A 23,302-nucleotide genomic window follows, 5' to 3' on the forward strand; every position below is an offset into this window, starting at 1 on the left:
GTCAGTCCCTCAGGCCCCTCTGTTTATGAATAGCCATTGATTGGTGGAAGCAAAGAGTATCCTTCTATCCGAAGGGATCATTTCCAAGAGTGGTAGGAAAAAAACACTTATATTTTGGGTCTTTTTCCATATCTGGGGGCAGGGAACTATGTCAATTTGGCATCTCTGGAAACTCTGCCTCGTGGCTGAGCATCAGGGCTTTTCTCTAGACGGCTCTTAGGAGGTCTTTCAACATACAGAACCAGCAGCAGCATCTCTGGGAGGCATCCCTGCACCCTGGGCTCCGCTGCGGGGGAGCATTCATTGGGAGGGGCTGTTCGGATGGCAAGAGTGCCGTTGGTCACCTGAACTCTGGCAGGTCTCGGCTAGGAAACCTTCTTCCTCACTTGGCTTTGTGACTGGTTTTCTCCCAGGAGTGGAAGTTCTGGTGAGCGAAGAAAGACTGCAGAGGAAGGGAGATGTGTGTTGAGAGCTTGGGCTTTGATTGAGCATCTGGTCATAGAACCAAACAACATCTTGTCCAAATGAGCTGCAGTGGGTCTGCTGCCCGGCCCTGGAAACCTTTGCAGGGCGTGTATGGGAACTATCCAAGGAGCCTTATAGAGTCGAGGCTCAGATTCTTTCTGTTCGATGGTCGTGTTTTCTAAAAACGAGAAATTGGGTTGTGAGTGCAGCTTATGTTAGTGGATTATTCATCTGTGGCCTGGGCCTCCATTCTCTTGTCGGTTATTCCACCCTGGCCGGGTGGCCACGTGGGCGACTCTTGGCGTGCACGAAGCTAAGCAACAACATCTGTGTTTCTGTGGAGGTATCTGAAGAGTGAGCCCCATCTTCACTGTGTGTCAGTGAAGCCTCCGTTTTTATTAGAAAAACAGCTGACCTCTCAGAGCAACTCAGCTGCGTAGAGAAATCACTCCTTTTTCAGAGCTCCGGGGGGGGGGGGGGGGGGGCGGGGGGGGGGCGCCCTGGTGCTGCTCAGGGCATGCTCGGGTGCCCAGGAGTTCCGTCTGTGTTTTCAGGTAGTGACAAGGTCTCTCTGTGGAGCCAGGGGCCAGAAAGGAACTTAAAAGTTCCCCTTCTCTGCTCTTTCTACACTGTCCCCCATGGTCTTTGCTGAAAGCTCACTCATGTGTGGGAACGGGTTACTCTTGAAGGGACCCCCTTTTCCAGCTCCCGAGAGCAGACTCCTGGCGAGTTTGCCCATTCCTGTTAATGAGCCTGGGAGTGGGGAAAAGTAAATCCAGTCTCTTTCAAGATGGACCAACGTTCTGGCCTCTGTAGTTACAAGGGTAGTTGTAGGTATTTTAAGAACTAGACTCCAGTTGGATTCACTGATGGAGGGAGAAGTGCTGCTGCATTCGGAAGAGGAAGGAAGGCCTCCATGGCTGAACGATGACTTTGTGGGCTCTGGAGGTGGCAGGCATCTCCAACTGGGCACACTGGCTTCTGTTCTTGGGGTGCAGAGCAACTACGCCCTGTCATTTGCCCAAGCATAAAGGCCAAGTCTTCAACTTCCACCCCAACTTCCGGTGCACATCCTTAGCTTAGTGTCTCCTGATTAAGGATGTGCCTTTGTTCTCTCTGGCATAATCTCCACTATCACCACCATCCACATCCACAGCCACGATTCTTTTCCCACCACAGTTTCCATCATTCTCTCTTAGCTACAAACATGATTCTGTTCATTTCCATAGTTAGGGCAGCTTGGTGGATAACAAGATTAAATAAACTGACTTTAAGTCCTAAAGTTTGAGTTCTGGTCAAAGAAAACCCTAAGATTTAGGTCAGCCTTCATGGATGAGATTCTGGTAAGGGTCCATGGCCACACAGCAAAGGTCTTGTCAGTGATTCTCAACCCTCCTAATGCCGCGACCCTTTAATACAGTTCCTCATGTTGTGGTGACCCCCAATTTCATTGTTACAAATTGAACATAATTAAAGCATAGTGATTAATCACAAAAGCAATATGTAATTATATATGTGTTTTCTGATGGTCTTAGGCGACCCCTGTGAAAGGGTTGTTCAACCCCCAAAGGGGTCGCGACCCACAGGTTGAGAACCGCTGGTCTAGATGCTTCCAGACATGGTAAAAGCCCGATTTCCACCTCAAATAGGACCTTCTCAGCAAGTGCTGCCTTGTAATATTATTGGATTTCCACATGGGAGATGCCTGCAGAGCTACTAGTCAACAAGAGTGACTGAAAGGGTTTTGTCTAAGATGATTTGAGAACCTCGACAAGAATGATCTGAGAGTGGGGATCTTTCCCAGGGTCCCAGTTTTGAGGAGAGAAGGACAGAGATGACTTGGAAATTCCAAGGATTAGGAATGAGTGTGAAGTACAAATGAGGGACATGAACAGTCAAGACAGCCAACACCAAAGGCTGCCTGTGAAACTTCTCTGGCAATCCAGACTCAGGGACAAACAGATAAAAGCATCAAGAGCTCTTTTATCACAAATATAAATAATGTCCTGGAGGTCTGAGTTATGTTTGATCCCTTATTTGGATATATTGTTTTTGATAGATGCCCCCTTTCTCCTCCCTCCCTCCCTCCCTCCCTCCCTCCCTCCCTCCCTCCCTCCCACTCTCCTCCTCCTCCTTCCTTCCTTCCTTCCTTCCTTCCTTCCTTCCTTCCTTCCTTCCTTCCTTCCTTCCTTCCTCCTCTCCCTCCCTCTCTTGCCCAGCCCCTCTCTTTCAGAATAAAACATTCAATAAGTGGAAGAAAAGGGAGGGTGATTATTGATTATTGGTCTCAAAGACTAAAGTAGTCATGCGAATTAAAAAAAGTTTTTAAGGATCTTACCCATTCAGTTCTTTCTTCTTTATAATTGTAGGTTTAATTTCTCATACTATTTCAGATCACGGTGAGAACAATAGCCCAGAAAACGGAAGTCCCTCACGCTCCCCCCCAACTGTAACACACTGTGTGATTTTAGGCAAATTTACCTTGTACCCTTTTCTACTTTTAGCGAAGGAGAAGTGTTCATCCTTATCTTGGTGGTAGAAGATCTGTGAAAATGTAATTGAACCAAATCGATTAATTTAAACAAATAAGTGCTAGACGTTGTGCTAGACATAGAGGCGGGGAAGAGCTTAATGGTAGCAAATCAGTTATTTCAGCAAATGTTTCCAAGCACATGTTGAGTGCAGATAAGTTGCTAGGAGCTTTTGAGGGTTCACTATCTTGTTAAATTCAATATTAGTGTACTTGTCTGTAGACTTGAATTGGATTTTCTTACTGCTGTGGTTTCGGTGACGGCCAGGATTTGTTAGGCAGAGGGGGTGGAAAGCCCGCGCCATGGCTCTTCTCTGCTCACTGCCTGGGGAGCGTCTCCTGCCCACATTGCAGACTGATTCTAGGACAGCGGTTCTCAACCTGTGGGTCGCAGCCCCTTTGGTGGTCGAACGACCCTTTACAGGGGTCGCCTAAGACCATCCTGCATATCAGATATTTACATTACGGTTCATAACAGTAGCAACATGACAGTTATGAAGTAGCAATGAAAATAATTTTATGGTTGGGTCACAGCATGAGGAACTGTATTTAAAGGGCCAAAGATTGAGAACCACTGTTCTAGGAGGTGGGTTTTTGCTCTTGAGCCCTCGCTGTGGCCCCTTCTCATTTCAGATACATCCTAGAGAATGGAGAAGGGGAGGGAGCATGCCAAGTGAGCCCCAACACCGCCCAAAGAGCAGGCGGGGACTGGAGCACAGATGGGGTCTCTCGCTTTATGCAGACATGCTAAGATGAGCTGAAGTTTGAAAAAATGACTTAGAAGGCAGAAATCATTATATAAGTGCTGGAAACCCTTTTTATTGCTTGTAAAAGTCATGCCTACTTTTTTTTTTTTATCTCAAGTTCTGCCTCCCCCCCACAACTCCCTTAAATTTTGATTACTCCAAAGTATGTGTGGCCACACAGTAGGAGCATTTGGACCTTACATCACAATTCCTTGGCCTGAATGAAAGGATGTATGTATGGATTCTCTGAGCTGGGAGCAGGACCCATTTTCCTCCCCTTACACTAGGAGCCTAGGTCTCCATCCATATCACTTTCAAAGAAATAGATTTTATTTCCTCCTATGATGTCTGAGTTACTGCATGTACGTGTGGAAATCAGTTAGAAACTGAATTTTCACAGCTTCTTGCACAGTTACGTTCTTCCTCCAAAGATAAGAAAATTGCATCAACCTTCACTGGGCTCCCATGGCAACTTGTGAAATTAGGTCAAGATGTGGGGGCAGATAACGTGGCTTGAAAGCCTGCCTGTTAGCCGAGTTAAGAATACATCAAATGCGATGCTGGCTTCCGCCAAAATGTACCTTCTTACCTTGCTGTGAACTGCCTATAGTTGTCAAACTGATACAATCAGAAAGCTCCATTTTTCTCTTGTTGGAGGATACATTAGGAACCGCACCTAATGCAGAAAACAGTCGGAGGCAGGCGGCCCTGTGCTTTCTGGTTAGCTAGCTGATCGACCTAAGCAAAATGCTTTCCGGATTCTTGAAAAAAACACAGGCCTCTCTGGTGTTTACTGTCAGGTTCAGTAGGTCTAGAATCACATACGGGATCGTCAACTAGGATTGTCTCTTTCTGGCCCTCCAGGCCCATTTTACAGATGATGAAACTGAGGCATAAAAAGTGACTTATCCAAGGCCGCCTGATTGCAGCCTGCACAGAATGGCAGCTCCTGGATTGGATCTGAAGTGCCAGGTGCATACGAATTTTGTCTATATTAAGGAATGACAGTACTCATGGCTTATGATCTCAGTGACCTCCTCAGAGCCGATCAGGGGCCTTGTCTCCCAATAGTCACTAATTACCACTGTATGTACGTGACTTAGCAGATTGGAGGAGGGGCCAGGGCTAGTTTTTGGCTTTCATCCAGAGTTATTGGTCTGTAAATCACCTTTATCCTACTCCATTCTGGATTGCCAGGCGTTGCCACAGACAAGGAACCCATTCCGGTCCCTTCTGGGATGGCTACTAAGCCGACCTAGTGGGAATGCTCTTGTTGTCAGCATCCAGGGGTATCCCCCCCACTTTGGGTTGCCATGGTGAGTGCAGTGGTTAGGGTCTCTTTTTCACCCCGAGGTCTGAGGAAAGCTAGGCCCGAAGCTTTCACCTATAACGAAGTTAGGTTTTATAGCGCTGTGCGGGGTTTGCGACTAGAGAGTCCCCCAGTTTCCTCAAGACTAAACTGGGGACTCACTGGAATTCAACTTCCAAATATTTTGGCAGGATGCAGAAACAGGTACCGGTCTTGCAGAAAAAGACATCCCCCTTCCGGCCCTCTCCAATCGCTCTGGCCTGAAAGAAGTCTTCTTGCCACTTTGTAGAAGGCCCTGGATGGAGTTTAAAGTCACACAAGGAGACAGTCCCAACAAGCCCAGAACCTGGGCCTTCTGGCTGGCAGTTAAGTTTTAGGGGTCACTAACCCAACGCTACTGCTAAAACATGTTCTCGAAAATAAACAACTTGACTGCAGAAGGAAGTCCTTGAAAGCCCGTCAGTGCAGAATAAAACCGGAGACTTGGCAGCGAGCGCTGCCTGGAATCCGTTTTTGGGAGGAAAACGGGGTTGCAAAGTGATCTTGGTGGTGGGCCCAGGCACAAGCCACGCCCGGGAACTCGGGCATGTGCCTATGTTGCTGATCAGGAAGGGGAGCGGGGTCACCAAAGAAAATTAACAGGGCAACATGGATTTCTACAGGAGAGTCAAAAAATGCTATCCTGAGGCAGCACTGTTATGAGGGACAGCATACAGCTTTTAAATTTGGGGGTTTATTCCCAGAGCCAACCTGGAAGATAGCCTCTCTGCGGAAAGCTATAATAATAAAAGGGTAATATGCTAATTAGACCGGACAGTCAAATGACCTTTTGGACGTCCTTCCGGACGTCCTTCCCAATGAAGCCGCAGCTGTGAGGGCCAAGCCCCTTGCAAGAATTTCGTGCACCGAGACTCTAGTGTTGGGATAAGACAGAGTGAACTGACGACAGCCGAGGAGAACCAAGTGGTTGACGTGGGCACAGAGCTCAGATGCCCTTTTGTGCAGCCCACATCTTTCACAGGGATACCTGGTCTGGCAAGGGAGCTGGCCGCGGGCTTGCGGGAAGCCATCTGACTCAGCATAGAGCATCCTTGGGCAGCATTTGAGTGGACAGGAGGGAAAGAGCTAGAAATGAGAAAGGCAGCAACAGAGTGTCTCCCCATTTCTGGCTCAGAGGCCCCTTCCTTGGCAGGTGGTAGGAAGCCAGACAGACCCCTGCTCCCGAGTGGAGCTGTGCTGCCAGCCAGCGGCCCAGGAGCCGGGGGATTCCGGTCCTCTGCGCTGCTTGGGGGTAGGTCCTGAGGCAGGGCGTGCAGTGATGTGGGGGTCTCCCTGGAGAAATGGGCTACCCTGCTGCTCAGTGATGGGGCTGGTGGGGAAAACTCCTGGCAAGATCTGACCCGGGTGGGAGAAGAAGCCTCCTTCTGTTGCCTGCAGGGCAGTTTCGTGGCTCCTGCCTCCTGATTCACTTTTGGACAGTTTTTCTTCATCACCTGCCACCGGTAGAAAAGGATCACGTGGCCGGGGCCTCACTATTAAGTCTTTTTTCTAAATGTCTTTAAAAATGTGGAAATCAGAGGTTTCCTGTTCTCCATAGAGTGATGTCCATGTGACTCCTGCAGGGTGGGTGTTTGCCTGAGCCCACTCTGTCACATGGGTCTGCCTCTGGCCACCCATGCTGTTTAACCAGGATTATTCCAGGGGCTGGATCAGTAGGGTTAAGACTGTGGACTTGGGAGCCAGTCGTCCTGAGCGTGTCCTGGCTTTGTCACTGACCAGCTGTGTGGTTTTGGACAAGCTAACATCTCTGTGCCTCAGTTTTCTCATCTGCAAAATGGGAATAATAATAGTTGCTCTCTCCTAGGATGGATGAGAGAATGAAATGAACTAGTTTATGGGACGCACCCACAAATAGTGCTGGTGTATAGGAGAGTTCTCTGGGTGCCGGTTGTTACCACTGTTCCCCATATTATCCTCCAACCTGTTTGTCTTTCCAGGATCATACATGCCTTGTGGTTGGAACTATACGTTTTATGTATAGAATTCCAGTCATTGCTGGCACTCTCCTGGGTACAGCAGATAGTTAATGTCAGATTAGGTCATTTCTACTATTGAGCAGAACTCACGTGTGGGAACTCCAGCTGTTTTCTAGACTCTCTCATATCCATTACATTATTTCACCTGTCACCAGGAGCCACATGAGGAAGGTTCTGTTGTTCTCATTGTACAAATGAGGGAGTTGAAGTTCAGAGGGGGAAAGAGGACTAGCTTACAGTCGTACAGCAAACAACAAAGCAGATGCCTTTCAAAGTGTTTCACAGTGAGACAATGAGCAAGAACACATCTGATGTCGGCAGTGTATTTGTTTGGGTCTGTGGAGGAGCCGATGTCAACACCTGGTTAGACTTGCTTTAAAAGAAGGAGAGAGCAAGGGAAGGCAGGAACCTCTAGACTATGCTCAGGTGTGTTACCTGTTAAAGGACAGAGGGAAGGAAGGAGACTGGGGTGGGAAGAGCCTCTAACTGCAGCTCAATCCCTAGGAAGGTCTGGCCAGGCTGGTGGGGAATCTGCTGGTCAAAGTTGCCCAGTGGAGGAGCTCCATGTCTCTCAGAAAGGGCCCATGTCTCCAACCATGCTCAGTCCCTGGCTGGAGCAGACCCTAGGAAGCTTGACCTTGGTGGGAACATGGTGGATCCAGTCAGTTATGCTCCTTGCTGCAAGAGACCCGAGTAGCTCGTTGTCATGGCTGCTATAGGTCATGTGACCCCCATCCTACCTGACTACCAAACATAGGCTGTCAATCAGGTCAGCCCAGCTCTTCTGTCTGGCTAGTTGTAGAACAGGACTCAAGACCAAGGCCAATCCCAATGCTCCTGGTGGCCCACAATAGGATCCAGAAAACAGAGTGTTGTTGATGACAAATAGTGCATTGCCTGATGTGACTCACCTCTCCCTGAGAGATAATGAGAGCGAAAGTTCTCCTATGGTGAGTGCATGTGACAGTTTAAACACCAGACGAGGATGGGACTTGCTTGGCTGGGAAGGTGTGCAGAGGGCACAGCTCTGTGGAGTGTGTGACCTTCAGAGCCGAGGTGGGCACAGTTTCTGGGAAGGCCTCTCAAAGCTAGGTTCTCGGTCGGGCCTTCTCCACAGGGGTAGGTTAGGACATTTTCAGCTCATCCCATGAAGGTGGCACAGAAAAGGTGTTTCTTCTGCGACCTCCAGGCTCTTGTCACTGTTAATATTCCCTTTTGCTGTTCAACCCCATCTGTCTTCAATGCCTGATACTGGAGGGGTATTCAGAAATTATTTGCTGGATAAATACTTAAAAAATTCAGTGCCGGTTCACCTCCCCAAGAATTGTAAGACGCTGGATCAATCATTTCTCTCATCCTTGAGGTGCTGGGGACATGGCCCCTCGGCTAAAATGAGTTCCAGAGGCTGTGTTGAGATCAGAGAAAGGCCTGGGCGTCAGCGTTCTCAAGTCCTGTTTTCCAATCCCAATCAGTGAGCGCCTCTTTCCTTCTTCCTGTTACCTGGCTATGTGTAGGGAGACATTTCCTTCAGTTCCATTGGTTAGAGAAAGCATTGCCTTGGTGTCAAAGAAAATTCTCACCCTGTACCCTCAAATCCAAACCTAAGCCATTTCTGGTGACTTGAAAGAATGGGTTGCCTAGAAGACACCAGGAGGCAAAGCTCTAAGGAAACCCACTTCCTGACTTGAGCTTCGCTGGCTCGCTGTCCAGGTCTGTGTCTGAGGGCAGGTTGAACTTGGTTAGACGGAGCTCTTGGGCTTAGGGGAAAGAGGCAGGTGCATTTGAATACAGGCTGCCCCTTTAAGAGAGAAACAGTCTCCTTTCTCCTCCAGCCACCCCCACACACACGTGTGCTTGAACGCATGCAGGTGTGAGGAGCCTGAGCAAAAACAAGGGTCTTTTCTCCACACACTGAAGTGTGTAACTGTCACATTCTCAGGCCCTAGGGCAGATGCCACAGTGAGCCTCCCTTACCTCTGTCCCAGGTGGGGCAGCCAGGCCAGCCTGTGACCCACCAGTGGGGCCTGCTTCCCAGCCTGCCTTGGACATGGATAGCTGGGCAGACTTGTACCTCCCCTTCCCTGCATGCTGACGGGGTCCACCTCTGGGCCAAACTGCTGACGTTCGTGGGGAACGCTGCTGAACTCGGTCAGCCCTCCATAATAATCAGGCAGAGAGAGCATGCTTGGCGAGGAGCATGAATGATTAGGGAAGAAAAAGCACATTGGAGGAAAGAGGATCTAAGTCTGTCTGTGGCCAAGATTTCCCCAAACCATAAATGTCTGTCATACTTTCACTTGCAAAGCAGCTTGCATCTGCTCTTTCTGGGCCTACCTACTTTGAGTTAGAGCCAGGACTTCTCGGTTATTCCTAACGCGAGCAGATCTCAACCGGCCGCTCTTATCTGCAGTATTGAGAGCAGTTCACACTCATCTGCTTTCATCTTTTGTATGGTTTTTTTGTGTGTGTGCCTCCAAATCTCTCCTATTTTCAAAGTTGCCATATAAAAGGCCGATTTAATTCTTGGAAGAATAATTAAATTTTACCTAGTGCTTTTGCTGTTTTCTTTTGAGTTCTATCTTTTACTTGTCTTGCTTTGAAAAGTCTGCTTTGGAAATATATTTTCTATTGCTTTATTCTTCTCTTTAATTTCATTGTTGTATTTTATATTGTTCCCAACTGTTCTACACTGTAATAAACATATATATATACATACATACATATTCCCTCATGATTTAGACTTAACTTATATCTCTATGAAGTAGGAAGGAACAGGGACAGTCTAGGAATGGGAACACTAAAGGCCTGAGAGTTGAATCAGTTGCCTAAGCTCGCAGTGAATCAGGGAGAAATTTGGATCAAAGCCGTGGACCACTGACTCCCATTCTGGGCTCTCCCGAAGGCATGGGGCTATTTTAATTCTGTAGGATGCTGTCTGCAGTCATCTCAGCCCTCTGCTGCTTAACCTGCTTTATTGCTATTTTTTGATGCTTTCTTCTATCTTTTGGTCTCACGTGTCAGCAAACCATAGACTTGGCATCAGAGGTTGGTTTTCATGGCGTGTAGAGCTGTTTTCTAACTTGTTTCCATTGTTGGATGCTGGTTAGAACACCACTATGTTAATGGTTTTTCAGGTACCTATAAGAATGTCTGTTTTTTTGTGGTTCTGAGTTGAATTTTTAGAGCTTCTATCCCTAATTGCTGCCCTTGCGTGCCTAGCCATTGATAAGGGATCAGATGTAGAGGACACATTGACTGTATAGTGAGTCATTAAACCAAGGCCTGTCGGCTCCTTGTAGAATGTACTGCACATGGACCATGTAGGAGCTGAGATGAAACTGGGTCGGGGTAGAGGCAAAGGAAAGGCATACTTCAGAAGAAATAGGGAAAGGCACAGTATCAAGCAGTCCTGCCCTTCCTGTTCCTTAAAAAAAAATCTCCCCAGTTCTTTGGTTGCCAGACAATCCAGCAATAAGACCCCTTGACTTTTTCAGTCCCAGACAGAAGGGTTGTACAGCTTCAGACGGAGTTGGGTCCACAGGGCAAGAAACTGCCCGGATGTTTTCTGTTGGATTTGTCAGTAAACTCCGTTCAACAAGGACTCAATGGACATGGAGAGATTTGGGAAATTTCTCGTGACCGATCATTTAGAAGGGGGTTGACAGAAAGGGGGTGATGCTTAGACTCTGGGGTCACCCGCCCCACCCTCAGAGTCGGGAGCTCCGACAGCGAGTAGCATGAGAAGAAGACACACTGATGAACACGTGGGTGGGTCATTTCTGGAGTTGAGTGTTCTGTTTTCGCCACCATCGTTTGGCTGTGGGTAGACACCTGGGTGGCAGGGAGGGGCAGCCAGGCCCGTTCCCCTACTGCAGGAGCACCTGGCAGATGTGTGCTCTGAGGGTAGAGGCAGCCCTGTTGCAAGGGTGACCAACCATGAGAGTTTCATAGGTTAAAATAAACGTGGTGTTTGATTTGACTTTGAGAGTCAAGCTGAAGAGATTAGCTTCTCAAAGTAGCAAATGAATCCCCAAAGGACAGGAGGTGTGGTAGTTTTTATTTGGGGGAACGTGTTGATGAAACGTCGCCTGGAGTCGCCCCTGCTGTTTGATCCCAAATATAGTTTTAAGAGAGAGAAGCAATTTGAGTAGCTTTTTAAGTCCTAACACCTTTTTCGGGGGGGCGGGATTATTGTAGTCATACAGTTCAGTATATGTTTATTGGACACATGTCATGGTATGGTAAGCTTTGGTATATGCTTGCAGGGAGCAGATAAATGGAGTCATTGAACAGCAAACAGCTTTTGTTGTTGTTGTTAATCCTCACCTGAGGATATTTTCCCATTGATTTTTAGAGAGAGGGAAAGCAGAGAGAAACATCAATGTAAGAGAAACACATTGATTGGTTGCCTCCTGCATGAGCCCCGACCAGGGCCCGGGCTGGGGAGGAGTGTGTGCCCTTGACCAGAATTGAGCCCGGGACCCTTTGGTCTGCAGGTCGACGCTCTATCCACTGAGCCACACCAGCTAGGGCAGCAAGTAGCTTTTTAATGGTTGGTGTCTGTTGGTGAGGCACCGTTCTAGGCTTTGCATGTGAGCCCTTGAGCATATATTCTAGGAGTGAGGGGTGGGCGTAGAGCAAGCCATCAGGTTGGTCTTATAAGTAAACCGCAGTGGGAGGAAGCCCACCAGAGTGACTGCCCTGAGCTCACCTCCCTCTGTGTGGAAGTCAGCTCTTCTGTGTGTCAAGCACTAGGGCACAGGCGGCAGATGAGAGCTTGCAGTTGAAGTGAGAAGGCAGACCTGCAGCCCCGCCCTGAATTCAGTAGGGGTGAGTTCATGGACAAGGCAGGCAACTCCGAGCCCGGAAAATAAGAGGAGAGATATTGACAAATGACCACCTTATTGTCGAGAGCATCTTGCTAATACTTTTTCTAACACATTGCTGTGTATTTCTTTTAGTTGCCCACTTCTTGGATTCAGAGTATGGAAGCAAAAAAGCAGGGGTTTTTATTTGTTTGTTTGTCTTGTTTTTTTTAATAGCCAACTCTCATGGAGATGTATTGGCAGGCCTTCCAGTGACTGGACAAGGAGAAGGGACTTAAAATGTAACCAAAATGAGTAGGAATATTTACCTGAAGCTTTGCCTTTGGCGGGGGCGGGGGGGGGGGGGGGGGAGAAAGAAAGATTGTGGCCTTGGATTTGAAATGCCTTGAGCGTCCTCTCTGGAGGGAAACATTCTCATGGGATTGGCTGTTGGTCTGGGATGCCTCCAGGTACTCACCTGATATTTCTTCTTCTGAGTTGTATCAAGTGCTTCAAATCAGGACTGTGAATGTTATACTAGGAATTTTCCTCGTATCCAGAGCCGAGAAGAACAAAGCAGGCAGGGGAAATCCCCCCAACTGCAGCCAGAGGAGGGGGAGGAGGAGGAGGAGGAGAAGGAGGAGGCAGACGCAGGGTGTGGAGGCGCAGGGAGTTGGGGGTGTGTGTGCGGTGCCCTCCCCCCACTTCTTTGGAGAGAGACTTCCTTCTAACAGGGACCCCTCTGTTGTTGTGGCTCAGAGCTGCGACTTGAGAGGCATAGTCTGCCAGTGATGCCACCGGATTCCTGATGCGTGACACCCCGGGCAGCCTGCTGAAGGCCGCCCTTGACTGCCTGGGGCCCCCAGACAGGGACGCCATTGTGAGTCACATTTAGTCTGTGAGCTCCCTCGGCCCATGACGGGCACTATTCTTAGCACCATTCTCTGCTCCCTGGGACAAAGGTCACCGGGACCCCAGTCTGGTTGGGTGGTTGGCTGCCGCTGGGCCCAGGCATGAGAGGAGGTGCAGGAAGGATGGAGGGGGAGGCTTTGCGAAGTTAGGAGATGTTGGAGCAAGGGTGAGGGATGGAGCCCTTGGACCCTGGGGAAGACACCCAGCCACACAGAAACACCCGTGGGCGAGCCTGTTGCTCAGAGTGCTGGCCTCATCCAGTGTTTGCGCACGTCTGGGGCACACGAGGTTCCTGGACTTAGATGCTGCTGGGGAGTCTACAGAGTTAGTGTGCACCCCCAGCCCAGAGCTCCCTCCAAGCTGTGGGCCTCCAGGTGGCCCCGGATTGCCTTCCCAACCTCAAGTGTGGGCGAGACGTTGTGGAAACAGGCTCCTGTGTTAGGCTGTCCACTAGTCCAAGCCCACCCTGTGGCCTTCTTTCTGGGGGAATATTTTATGTTCTTCCTGTTCCTGCTGCTCCCATAGCTAAGAGGCCATTCAGGGCTCAGGAGCCACGGATTCCACTGTTGGTACCACGTGGGCTTTCTGGAGGGTAGGCAGTGGCCTGCAGAAAGCCCAGGCGGAGAGCCCTGGGTGCCCCTCCACTCCAGGTGGCTCACAGGGGTTTTGCTCAAGGCCCTGGGGGGGAGGAGGCAGCCGACCACCCCTGTGCTGACTTGGTTACTGCGAAGCTGAGCAGCCGACCATCCCCTCCAGGTCCTGTGCTTGCTTCAGGCATCTCCTCTCCTGCCTCTAATCCCTCTTCCTTTGGTGTCAATAGAAGGAAAGACTAGAGCTCCCTGATGTCACAGCGTGATGTTCTTTATGAACAAAGGTGTGAACTCACAGTGAGGAAAACCCCCTGCAGACAGGGCCTCACCCTGGCCCCGACCCTGTGTGCAGACACCAGGGCTCAGCTCTGCAGAGCCGGACTGGGGCCGGGTAGATGCTGCCCAGGAGGACACCTCAGTCCAGGGAATGGCACAGGCAGGAAGACCAGCCACAGGCCCTCCTCTATCTGCCACCCTGCCTCTAGGAGCTGGCTCCCAGACGGGAACTAGTCCCCTCTCTACATTAAGGCTGCCCAGCCCAGAGGTGGCCTGCGGGCTCCTGGGCCCGCCTCTCCCGGACTTGGACTTGCCCGGGTAGAAGCTGGAATTTCCTCCCCTTTCCTCCGCTTGGTATCACTAGCCTTCTCCTCCCCAGAGGGAGGGAGCTTTTAAGGTAAATGGTGGGAGGGAGAAGGAATGACATGAACAGCTAGCACAGGGGACCTAACCAACTGGACGGGAAGTGTCACCCGTGGAGGTGGACGCCAAGGTCCCTGGCTGTCCTTCGTCCTGTGGCTGCTGGGGGAGGTGAGGAAGAGAAGGTGTTTTTTTAAAAGTGGGTCCCTTTTATCCCTTGGATTCGTGTGACCAGGCAGGCCGATTCATCGTCAGGTGGTCTTCTCTGGGGTGGACGTGGTATTGAGCTATGAATGTGGGGGTCAGACTGCGTGGGTTCCATCACGGCCACTCCACTTCTGTTGTGAGTGGCACTGGCCAATGCCAGTGGGCACGCTGCACAGTTTTCTGGGCTGTGACGTGGGAAGAACAAATACATTCACAGTAGCAGCTACCCATGGAGTTACTGTGAGGAGTACGTGAGAAGGGTATAAGCATCAACACCGGTGCATAGTAGGTGTGCACGAAATCATAGCGCTTGAGAGCATTGCACTTTGCCAGGTTCTTAAAGCAGCTCCTCCCTCTGTCCTATGTCTGTGGTCTGGGGACCTGACTCAGATGAGGACAGCAGACTCCAGGGCTCATTTACATAAATTTGGGGCAGTTGATTTTTCCCTCTCTGTCTCTGCTCCGGGATCCTGGTGGGTGTATAGTCATTTTGCACTTCATCAGGAAGCCTGTTATATCACAAGGGGTTTTGCGGCTGCGTTTTTTTTTTTTTTCTATCAGAAATCCCATAGCATCTCTCAATAGAGATTTGTTTTCTTACACCTTCTGCCCGCCAGAGTGGCTTTTCAGTGGGTTCCTCACATAATGTTGCCTTTAGTCCCATGAGCCCAGGTAGGGAGTAGTCGCTGGTGACTTTAACTCAACTTATAAGAAATATGCAAATGTGTATGAGTGGCCCACCCAGTGGTTTTTCAAGAAGGGGTGGAGACGGAGGAGGATAAGGCTTAAGTCGTCCAGCACTCAGGGCTGTGTTTTCTAAAGTTCATTTGTTTTGTAGGCATTTGCTGAATCGTTTCATTCGGGGGTACGTGTAGGGTATTTCTTGCAGGAAGGTTTCAAAGAGCTCAAGGTGCATTTTTGAAGGAGGACGCAGTGATATTTCACGTGCCCTGTTTCGCGTGGGGTGTGCGGGGGAGGAGCGCTGGGCCCACCACGAGGAAGCAGTTACTGAAGGAGCGCTTCCCAGATGGCAGATCACAGCGCAGAGCAGTCGCTGCTTCCTCACAGGTGTCTGTCCAGGTGGCCCTGTGCCTGGAGCCTGACGGCCTGGACACTGGACTCAGAAGCACCGTTTTCTAACTGTGCTCCGAGCAAAGTCACGTGACTTTTCTGAGCTCCTTTTTCACAGATAGAATGGGAACAGCAAGGCCGCTGTGCGTCATGTACAGAGGAGTGGGCAGTGGACTTTAGGAGCGAGTGATGTGATGCATATGCATGGGCCTTATAGATGTGAAAGGTAGAAGAAGAGGTTACCCTGACCGATCATAGAGGACATTTCCCTTTTAGATGGAGAGGGAACCAACCTGAAGCTGGTGTTTTATTGGGTCTCAGTTTACTTTGGAGCAGATACATTTGAAACTCAGGTTAAGTGTTGAAGTTTAAAAAGTCAGGTTTTTCCATGTGAGTGGGAGCATCCCCGGCCTCCTTCATCTGCATGGGCCGGGTGCTCTTAGTCCCGCCCTGGCTTCTGAGATGGTGTGCAGAGCGCAAGCAGCACGGCCTGTTGAACCAGTATTTCTCTCTCTGGTGCACTCATGGGGCATAGGAATCAGTCAACATTGTCCTTTCTTTTTAAGATTTTCAAAATTGGTTTTTAGAGAGAGAGAGGAAGGGAGAGGGAAAGAGAGAGAATGTGAGAGCGAAAGATAACATCCATCTGATGGGTCCAGCACGCCCCCCCCCCCCCCTGCCTCAGGCCCCCAACTGAGGATTGAGCCTGAAATCCAGGCATGTTCCCGAGTGCATGGGATGACACCCAATTAACTGGGCCACAATGCCCAGGGCAGCATGGTCATTTCTGAATAAAAAGTTATCCTAAAAGGAAATCTATGTAGCAGGAATCTTGTAGCATAGATAAATTGACATTCAGAGTATGCCAGGCCTTCCAGAACTACAATAGTGGCAGTGTTGTTGGCTAAGACAGGACAGCGTGTGTGTGCGTATGTGTGTGTGTGTGTGTGTGTGTGTGTGTGTAAATTAGAATATACTGGACCCAGGAAGAATTTAATAGTCGTCACCTGACCTTCGAGGATTTCTGGGTGGCAAGTTGATGACTTGATTCTTTCCTCTCTCTGTTTGGATGCTTGCCTATGTGTGACCTGGGAGGACAGGATGGTGCTAGAGAGGAATATGATGACCCAACTAAGTCCTTGTTACAGAAGCCTAAGATCTTCCCTCTTGCAAATCAGGGGCCAAAGGCTCCCTTCAGAGAGGAGTGCTAATGAGGTTTGACTTCTGATTGGGACTCCCAACTGGCATTCCTTGGTTAATACCTTTTTTTTTTTTTACTTCTTGAGGCAAAATGACTTAATTGTAAAGGCACAAAGGACCATGCTGCCTCAGAGGATAGAGTCAGTGTTTTCTTTCTGGAGTCTGCTTAGCAAGAAATGTGGCCTGACCCTTCAGCCATTCAACAGAAGGCAGTTGCTCTATTGTCTTGTGTTTTTCTTCTCCTTTGGGTGGGAGTGTCTTCCCCTTCTCAGTCTGTGTGAGCTATAGCGCCTCCTCCCTGTGTCCTGTGTGTTGCCTGCCTTTTCTCCTGGCTGGATGGACAGGGGAGAGGGAGAGCTGGGTCCTGGGATCCGGGGCTGAGAGGGCTGGGCCTCTGGAGTAATGAGTCAATGCCTTGTGTTTCCAGGCAGTGGACCGATCCAGCTGTGGCAGTTTCTTCTGGAATTACTCACTGATAAGTCCTGCCAGTCTTTTATCAGCTGGACAGGAGATGGCTGGGAATTCAAGCTCTCTGACCCAGATGAGGTAAGGAGGGAGGGAGCCCAGAGTGCTGTGGAAGAGAGAACTCTGGAAGAGGTTGTGTGATGCCGAGGACATTTTCTAGGATTCTGATCCCAGCTCTGCCACTTGCTAGCTGTGCGACCTCCTGCAAGTGGCATAGCCCATCTGAGCCTTAGTCTCTTTACTTGGAAAACAGAGAAAATCTCTACATTGCCCATTGTTCTTGGACTGCCTAATAGGATGCACCTGGTTCTCAGGCACATAGTCATCCTTCATAAATATGAGTTGCCTTCTATTACTTAGTCCTTCTCCTGGCCTCACAGCTCTGTGAATCTGAAAGGGCTCAGACAACTCAAGAGGCTTTGGGAAAATGGGTGCAACTTGTTCATGAAGCCATTCTTTGATCCAGCAAATGCTTAGTGAGTGGTTGCTCTCTGCCATGCCCAATGCTGAGGATAAACATGGAGAGCCAACCACTCGGGTGTGGGGCACCCGAGAAGAATTGTGCCCCAGAACAGAAACCTGCATCCTGTTGATGAAGGGCAGGTGTGGCTGCAGCTCAGCGCTCCTCCAGCCCCTCACATTCCAAAGCAAGGACATTCTCTCTCTTTAAAAATGATATTTTTATTGATTTTAGAAGGAAAGGGAGAGGGAGAGAAAGATAGAAACATCAATGATGAGAGAGAATCATTGCTGGGCTGCCTCCTGCACACCCACACTGGGGATCAAGCCCACAACCCCGGGGCATATGCCCTCACCAGGAATCCAACTGTGACTTCCTGGTTCATAGGTCAATGCTCAACCACTGAGCATCCCTGGCCGGGCCAGGGACATTCTCTAAATTATACAGGGATGGAATAGAGTCTGCAGTGTTGCATTCCTTTTTCTTTTTGTAAACTTCATTATGTAGAAGTCCAGGGTCACTATTTTTCATCAACCTAGAACCAGCGGTGCAGCCATCCTTGCCTGACCCTTCAACATTGGAGGTCAGGACAGATCAGTCAGGAGACTATCCTCCATGTACATGAACCTCTTCCCGGACTGACTTGAACATCATGGGTCATCACGAATGGCTGTAGGCATATAAACATGCATATTGGATTATTTTATAGATTTTTAACCCCCCCCCCCCCATTTTTAATTTCAGGTGGCCAGGAGATGGGGGAAAAGGAAAAACAAGCCCAAGATGAATTATGAGAAACTGAGCCGTGGCCTCCGCTACTATTATGACAAAAACATCATCCACAAGACAGCGGGCAAGCGTTACGTGTACCGCTTTGTGTGTGACCTGCAGAGCCTCCTGGGGTACACGCCCGAGGAGCTCCACGCCATGCTGGATGTCAAGCCGGACGCCGATGAGTGACGGGCACCTGGGGGGCCAGGGAAACTCTGCTGAGACATTTCAAAGACCCACGTCGGCTGGACTCTTACTTTTCAATGGTTACTCTATTTTTAATTTTCCAGACTCATTTTTTTTTTTTTTTTTTTTTTTTACATTCAGGGGTGGGAGCTAAGTGAACTGCAGCTATAATCAAGTATGTGTGGTTGGCAAAGCAGAGCCAGGACTGGTGGGGTGGGTGGGACAAGAAATTCTTGAGCAAATTTGCAGGAGAGAGAGAGAGAGAGAGAAAGGTCTCCTTAGAAGCTTGAAGAATCTGGCTTGAGGGAGGACTAGCCGCGTATGTCTGATAATTTTTTAAAAATCATCCATGGGAAAAAAAAAATGTGCCTCAAGGGATGAACTCATTAGCATAAGCAATTGAGGCATCAGGGGTCATGAGATGGATGAAGGGCAATTCATTTGCTTCTGTTTTTAGGTCTGGGCGGGGCCAAAAAGAGGGAGGTGGGGTAGGACAATTTGTTTGGGGAGGGAGTGCCCAAAAACCAAGGACTATTTACCTTTTACTCTACTTTTAAAACAAAGGTGGACTTCCGTGGGGGAGGGACCAAAACTGTTTTTGTGTTGGAATTTATTTTATTAAATTTTGTGCCAGTATTTTTTTTCTTCTTAAAAATCGTCTTAAGCTCTAAGGTGGCCTCAGTATTGCAGTATCATGCAAGGTTGTTTTTATTTGCCAGCTGAGGATTCTGTCACAGCGAAAGGAAACTGTTTATATAGACCCCACTGGAAAGGCAAAGTGCTGTCACTGAGATCGGACCCCAGATCCAGGTGGCTTTATAGATGAAGGAACAAATGATGCTGATTTGGGGACAAGGGACCTGTGCATGTGAATGTCATCTGTAATTTAAAAAAAAAATGATCATCACGCCCCTCTACGTATTTGTCGTTAGTGGATTCTCGGGGTTTAGACTTAATGTTGAGCTAAGAAGCATTAAGTCTTCAACTTGAATGTATTTGGCAGCCCTGGCTGGGGAGCACAGTGAATCAGGAGCTGGGAAGGACATCAGGAGGAAGGTTGACTTGGTTCTTTTCCTATGATTAGGAATCAAAGCTGTGTGCCTGGGCATTACCCCTCGGGTCTTAGGAAGTAAGTCCCGAATGCATGTTATTCCCAACTAACACTTTATCTTTTATGTCTCATCCTCTCAGCCTCCCATACTTCTTGCTCTCTCCCCCCGCCCCCCCCCCCCCATACACACACACACTCTTATTCAGTGCAGAGAAATGTAAAGCTTTCTGATTGAGGAGTGAACGAGTGACAGCCGACATGAGTTGAAGAGCATATGATAAAGCCATTTAGACTCATTGGGTGTTTGGCGCAATGGAAATTGTGGGTGCCTAGAAGCAAAAGGTGGCTTGGCTGTCTTCCGGAGGAGAAGCGCAAGGCTTTCCTCTGAAGGACTTAGGCTAGTTGAGTGGGATGTCCATCCAGCAAGACCGTGCATGCAGAGCGAACAGTGCAGGTGCTGTTCGGGTCTTGCACTTGGACCGCTGTCGTGGCACAGGGTAAGTGAAGGCTCATAATGGCAGAAGAGAGGAATGACTAGAAGGCAAAGGAAACATAAGCACAGGAGCTTGAATAAAGACAATGAGGTGGTCCGTGAGATGTGAATATATTTTTCGTTCCCCCATAATTTAAACAATGGAGGCAGTTGTGAAGGGTAATCTGAAAATGGGGTTTTGGGTCGGGGGTTGGGGGAGGGCCAACATCTAAGTAATGAAGACAAGTTCCTAATTCAATCAGAATCCCCACCATGGCCGAGATGCCTGATTTAAAAGGGTGCGGGCCGTGGGACGGCTTTGCAGACTGCAGCGAGAGAGGAAGAGGCCGTTAAGGTGGGCTTCTCAGGGCTGGCTTCCCCAGGCTCTAGCTGAGTCACCGGAAGTGCTCACCACTTCCAGCGCATCTTCAGGAACGTGGATTGTCCACTCCAGGTCCTCTCGCAGGCCCTGACTGTCAGGAACTTAGCTCTGTGACTCTCACTGGTCAAGCAGAGCGTCTACTTGGAAGGCCAAGGCAGAATCCGCCCAGCTGTGGATTTTGATCTTCTTCCAATTGCAGGTGCCTTAATGAAGCTCTCCAGATGTTTTAGGAGCTGCTCAGGGAGGGTCGGCAGAACTGTTGGACTACATGGTTTTCTCTTAGGTTATTGGATCTTTGTTGGGCACGGGCAAAGGTGTGCGTGCATGTGTAAGTGCCTGTGTGCGTGCATGTGTATGTGCGTGTGTGCGTGCGTGAATGCATGTGTGCGTGAGTGCATGTGTGTGTGTGTGTGTGTGTGTGTGTGTGTGTGTGTGTTTGCAGACATGCAAAACTGCAGCTGAGATAAATACCTGGGTTTTCTAGGGACACCTCTCCGCATGTCAGTCACAGGCGCAGGGAGAACCAAAGGCTGGGCATCAGTCATGGCTTGCTGTTTGCAACCAGGCATACAATCACCTGCCCAACTCATCAACCTTTCCTGTTCCATTGATGCCCAGAACTCCCCTCGTGTGAGTGTCTAACCCCGGCAGCCACCCCACAGCAGCTCCGATGTAAGAAAGTGCCTCCCGAGCTCCCCAGCCCGCTTGCTCGCTGCGCCGCCTTTCTCTGCAGGTCCACCGTTTTCAGTATTTATAGATAGTTTGTTAGTTAAGACCGCTTTGTTGATCTGGCCAGATGCCTTCTTCTCCTTCTGTCCAAAGGCCAGAGACCATCCCAGGAAGAGTGGTGGGTGGTTTATACACTGGAAATGCAGCAGAATTGTTGCATTTATGCTTTTTTTTAAAAAAAACACACACACACGTTAGCTTCAGAGGAAGGATGGGCAAATCTGGTGTAGCCGGGGGAAACCCTTGTTTTCTTGGAGATGCCTTCCCCCACGTCAGTGCTGGCTGTCGGGTTCAGAGTCCCTTTGGTTCCCTTCTCCATGCAGAGGCCGCTGGGGACTTTGGTGCACGGAGCCCTGGTTGGGTGGCGATGGGGATTGGAGGTAGCATTCCAAGATCAGATGTGCTGTTCCTCACTTTGGAAGTGAGCTCTCCGGGTTTTAGAGCATTAACCTGCCTGTCTTCGTGGTGGAAACGACACCCCCTCTCTTCTAGCCATGCTGTGCATGCTGCTTTCTCTGTTGGGGTCTATATAAATGTGTTAGCTCTTACCTACATTCCAAAGAAGTTTCAAGGAACCATAAGTATATGTATCCAGATACATATATGAAAGATATATATGAAAATGGAACTATCTCTATCAGGAATACTGCCTCAGTTATTGAACTTTTTTTAAAGAATACTTTTTTTTTTTTAAGCTGAGAAATATAGGGGTAAAAAGATGTTATATTGTGTTTGACTATTTTCCAACTTGTATTTTCATATAATTTATATTTTTTAAAAAGCTGAACATTTAAAAGCAAGATAAAAAAAAAAAAAGAAAAAGCAGGTGCTTTTTAAAACTCAGAACTGAGGTAGCTTAGAGATGTAGCCATTTAAGTGTCTGTTTTGTTTTTTGTTTTTGTTTTTTAAATGCAAAAAATTTCTTATGGGGGAGTTTTGGTCTGTATTTTAGTAGCTGATGCTGGCACATCATTTTCCTGAAGAGTTTTTTATATCCTGTAGCCTGATTTCATATTGTATTTTAAACTGTGTGAAATTAAATACAAAGAAATTCCTTTATAACGATGTGGGTGTGGCTTGATTCTTTCCCTGTCCGGTGCCTGTGTGAAGCGGGACAAATGAACCAAGCACAGAAGCTCAGGAAGGGATGCGACTAGGTCTTGCTGATCTTGTTAGCTCGGGATCCTTCCAGATAAAAATGTCCAAATAAAATGAGAACTGCAATAAGAATATAGGGAAGTATGATCGATCTCCCATTCCAGTTCTTGAATACACGGTGTTATCCTTCATGAAATTTCCCTGGCCTTATCACAGCTCATTTTCTTCATGTCTGAAGGATTTAGGGCAGCGTGAAGACAATTTTTAATGACTCAGCAGATAAACATCTGATTTCAACTAGGTCAAGTTCCTGATACTAACACAGGAAGTTGAACATCTTTCCTGATGCTCTGGACAGGAACAGTTTTCTTGTTTCTTCTTCTTTTTTAAAAAATATATTTGTATTGATTTTAGAGAGGGAGGGAGAGGGAGAGAGAAACATCAACGATGAGAGGGAATCATTGATCGGCTGCCTCCTGCACGCCCCCTACTCAAGATGGAGCCCGCAACCTGGGCATGTGCCCTGAACTGGAATCGAACTGTGACCTCCTGGTTCATAGGTTGATGCTCAGCCACTGAGCTACACCGACTGGGCTCTTGTTTCTTCTGTTACCAATTTTCTCTGTGCCAATTTGGACCCATCACATCCATCTCCTTGACCCCCGTTCCTTTTTGGGGACTGAAAATTAAGAATGAGCCCCCAGCACCCTGTCATAAATACAGTCGTATCTGTAAGTGCTCTGGGGAGGAATGCTGAAACCCCATCGGCATGGTGCTTTTCTCTTACTGTTGAAACTGAGAAGGTGGATGTTTTTAATTAACACCAACATTTGCAACATGAATCCCAACTCACAGCTGGAGAGAGAATTTTTGCTGAATTGTTCACAAAGAGGGCTCTGTTTTTGGAAACTCTGCTTCTTCGGGCCTGGAGCTTGAGGTTTGCTGAGTGCCCGTTAAGCACCAACTGTGTGGTCTGGTGGTCAGGGAGCCCCATTGGCCACGAGGAGGGCTCTGACATCCCGGTCAAGCCACCACCACTCCCTCAGAGACTCGGGGGGAGATGGCCTGAGGTACTTCTGTGTTTTGTCTTCAGCTGCAAACCTGGGCAAAGTCACAACTCCTGAGCCATCCTGAGGCCACATCTGAGCTCTTCTCCCCCTACATAAACAGAACACGGAGAA

At 48.7% G+C, this 23,302-nt stretch overlaps 1 protein-coding gene across 4 annotated transcripts in view; it reads left to right on the plus strand.

The window, feature by feature from the left end:
• Positions 1-22,085, plus strand: part of ETS1 (ETS proto-oncogene 1, transcription factor) — a 65,522-nt gene extending 43,437 nt beyond the window's left edge. For 3 of the 4 annotated variants that reach the window (XM_036353292.1, XM_036353291.1, XM_036353290.1), the window contains 2 exons: positions 16,935-17,053; positions 18,177-18,392. In XM_036353292.1, the coding sequence (XP_036209185.1) occupies positions 16,935-17,053; positions 18,177-18,392 (335 nt within the window). Of the gene's footprint in view, positions 1-16,934; positions 17,054-18,176 lie in introns of all 4 variants that reach the window. The other variant, XM_036353289.1, reaches the window with a different exon arrangement.
• Positions 22,086-23,302: the final 1,217 nt, after the last annotated feature.

Source organism: Myotis myotis, unplaced genomic scaffold (genome assembly GCF_014108235.1).
Source record: "Myotis myotis isolate mMyoMyo1 unplaced genomic scaffold, mMyoMyo1.p scaffold_m19_p_20, whole genome shotgun sequence".
NCBI lineage: Eukaryota > Metazoa > Chordata > Mammalia > Chiroptera > Vespertilionidae > Myotis > Myotis myotis.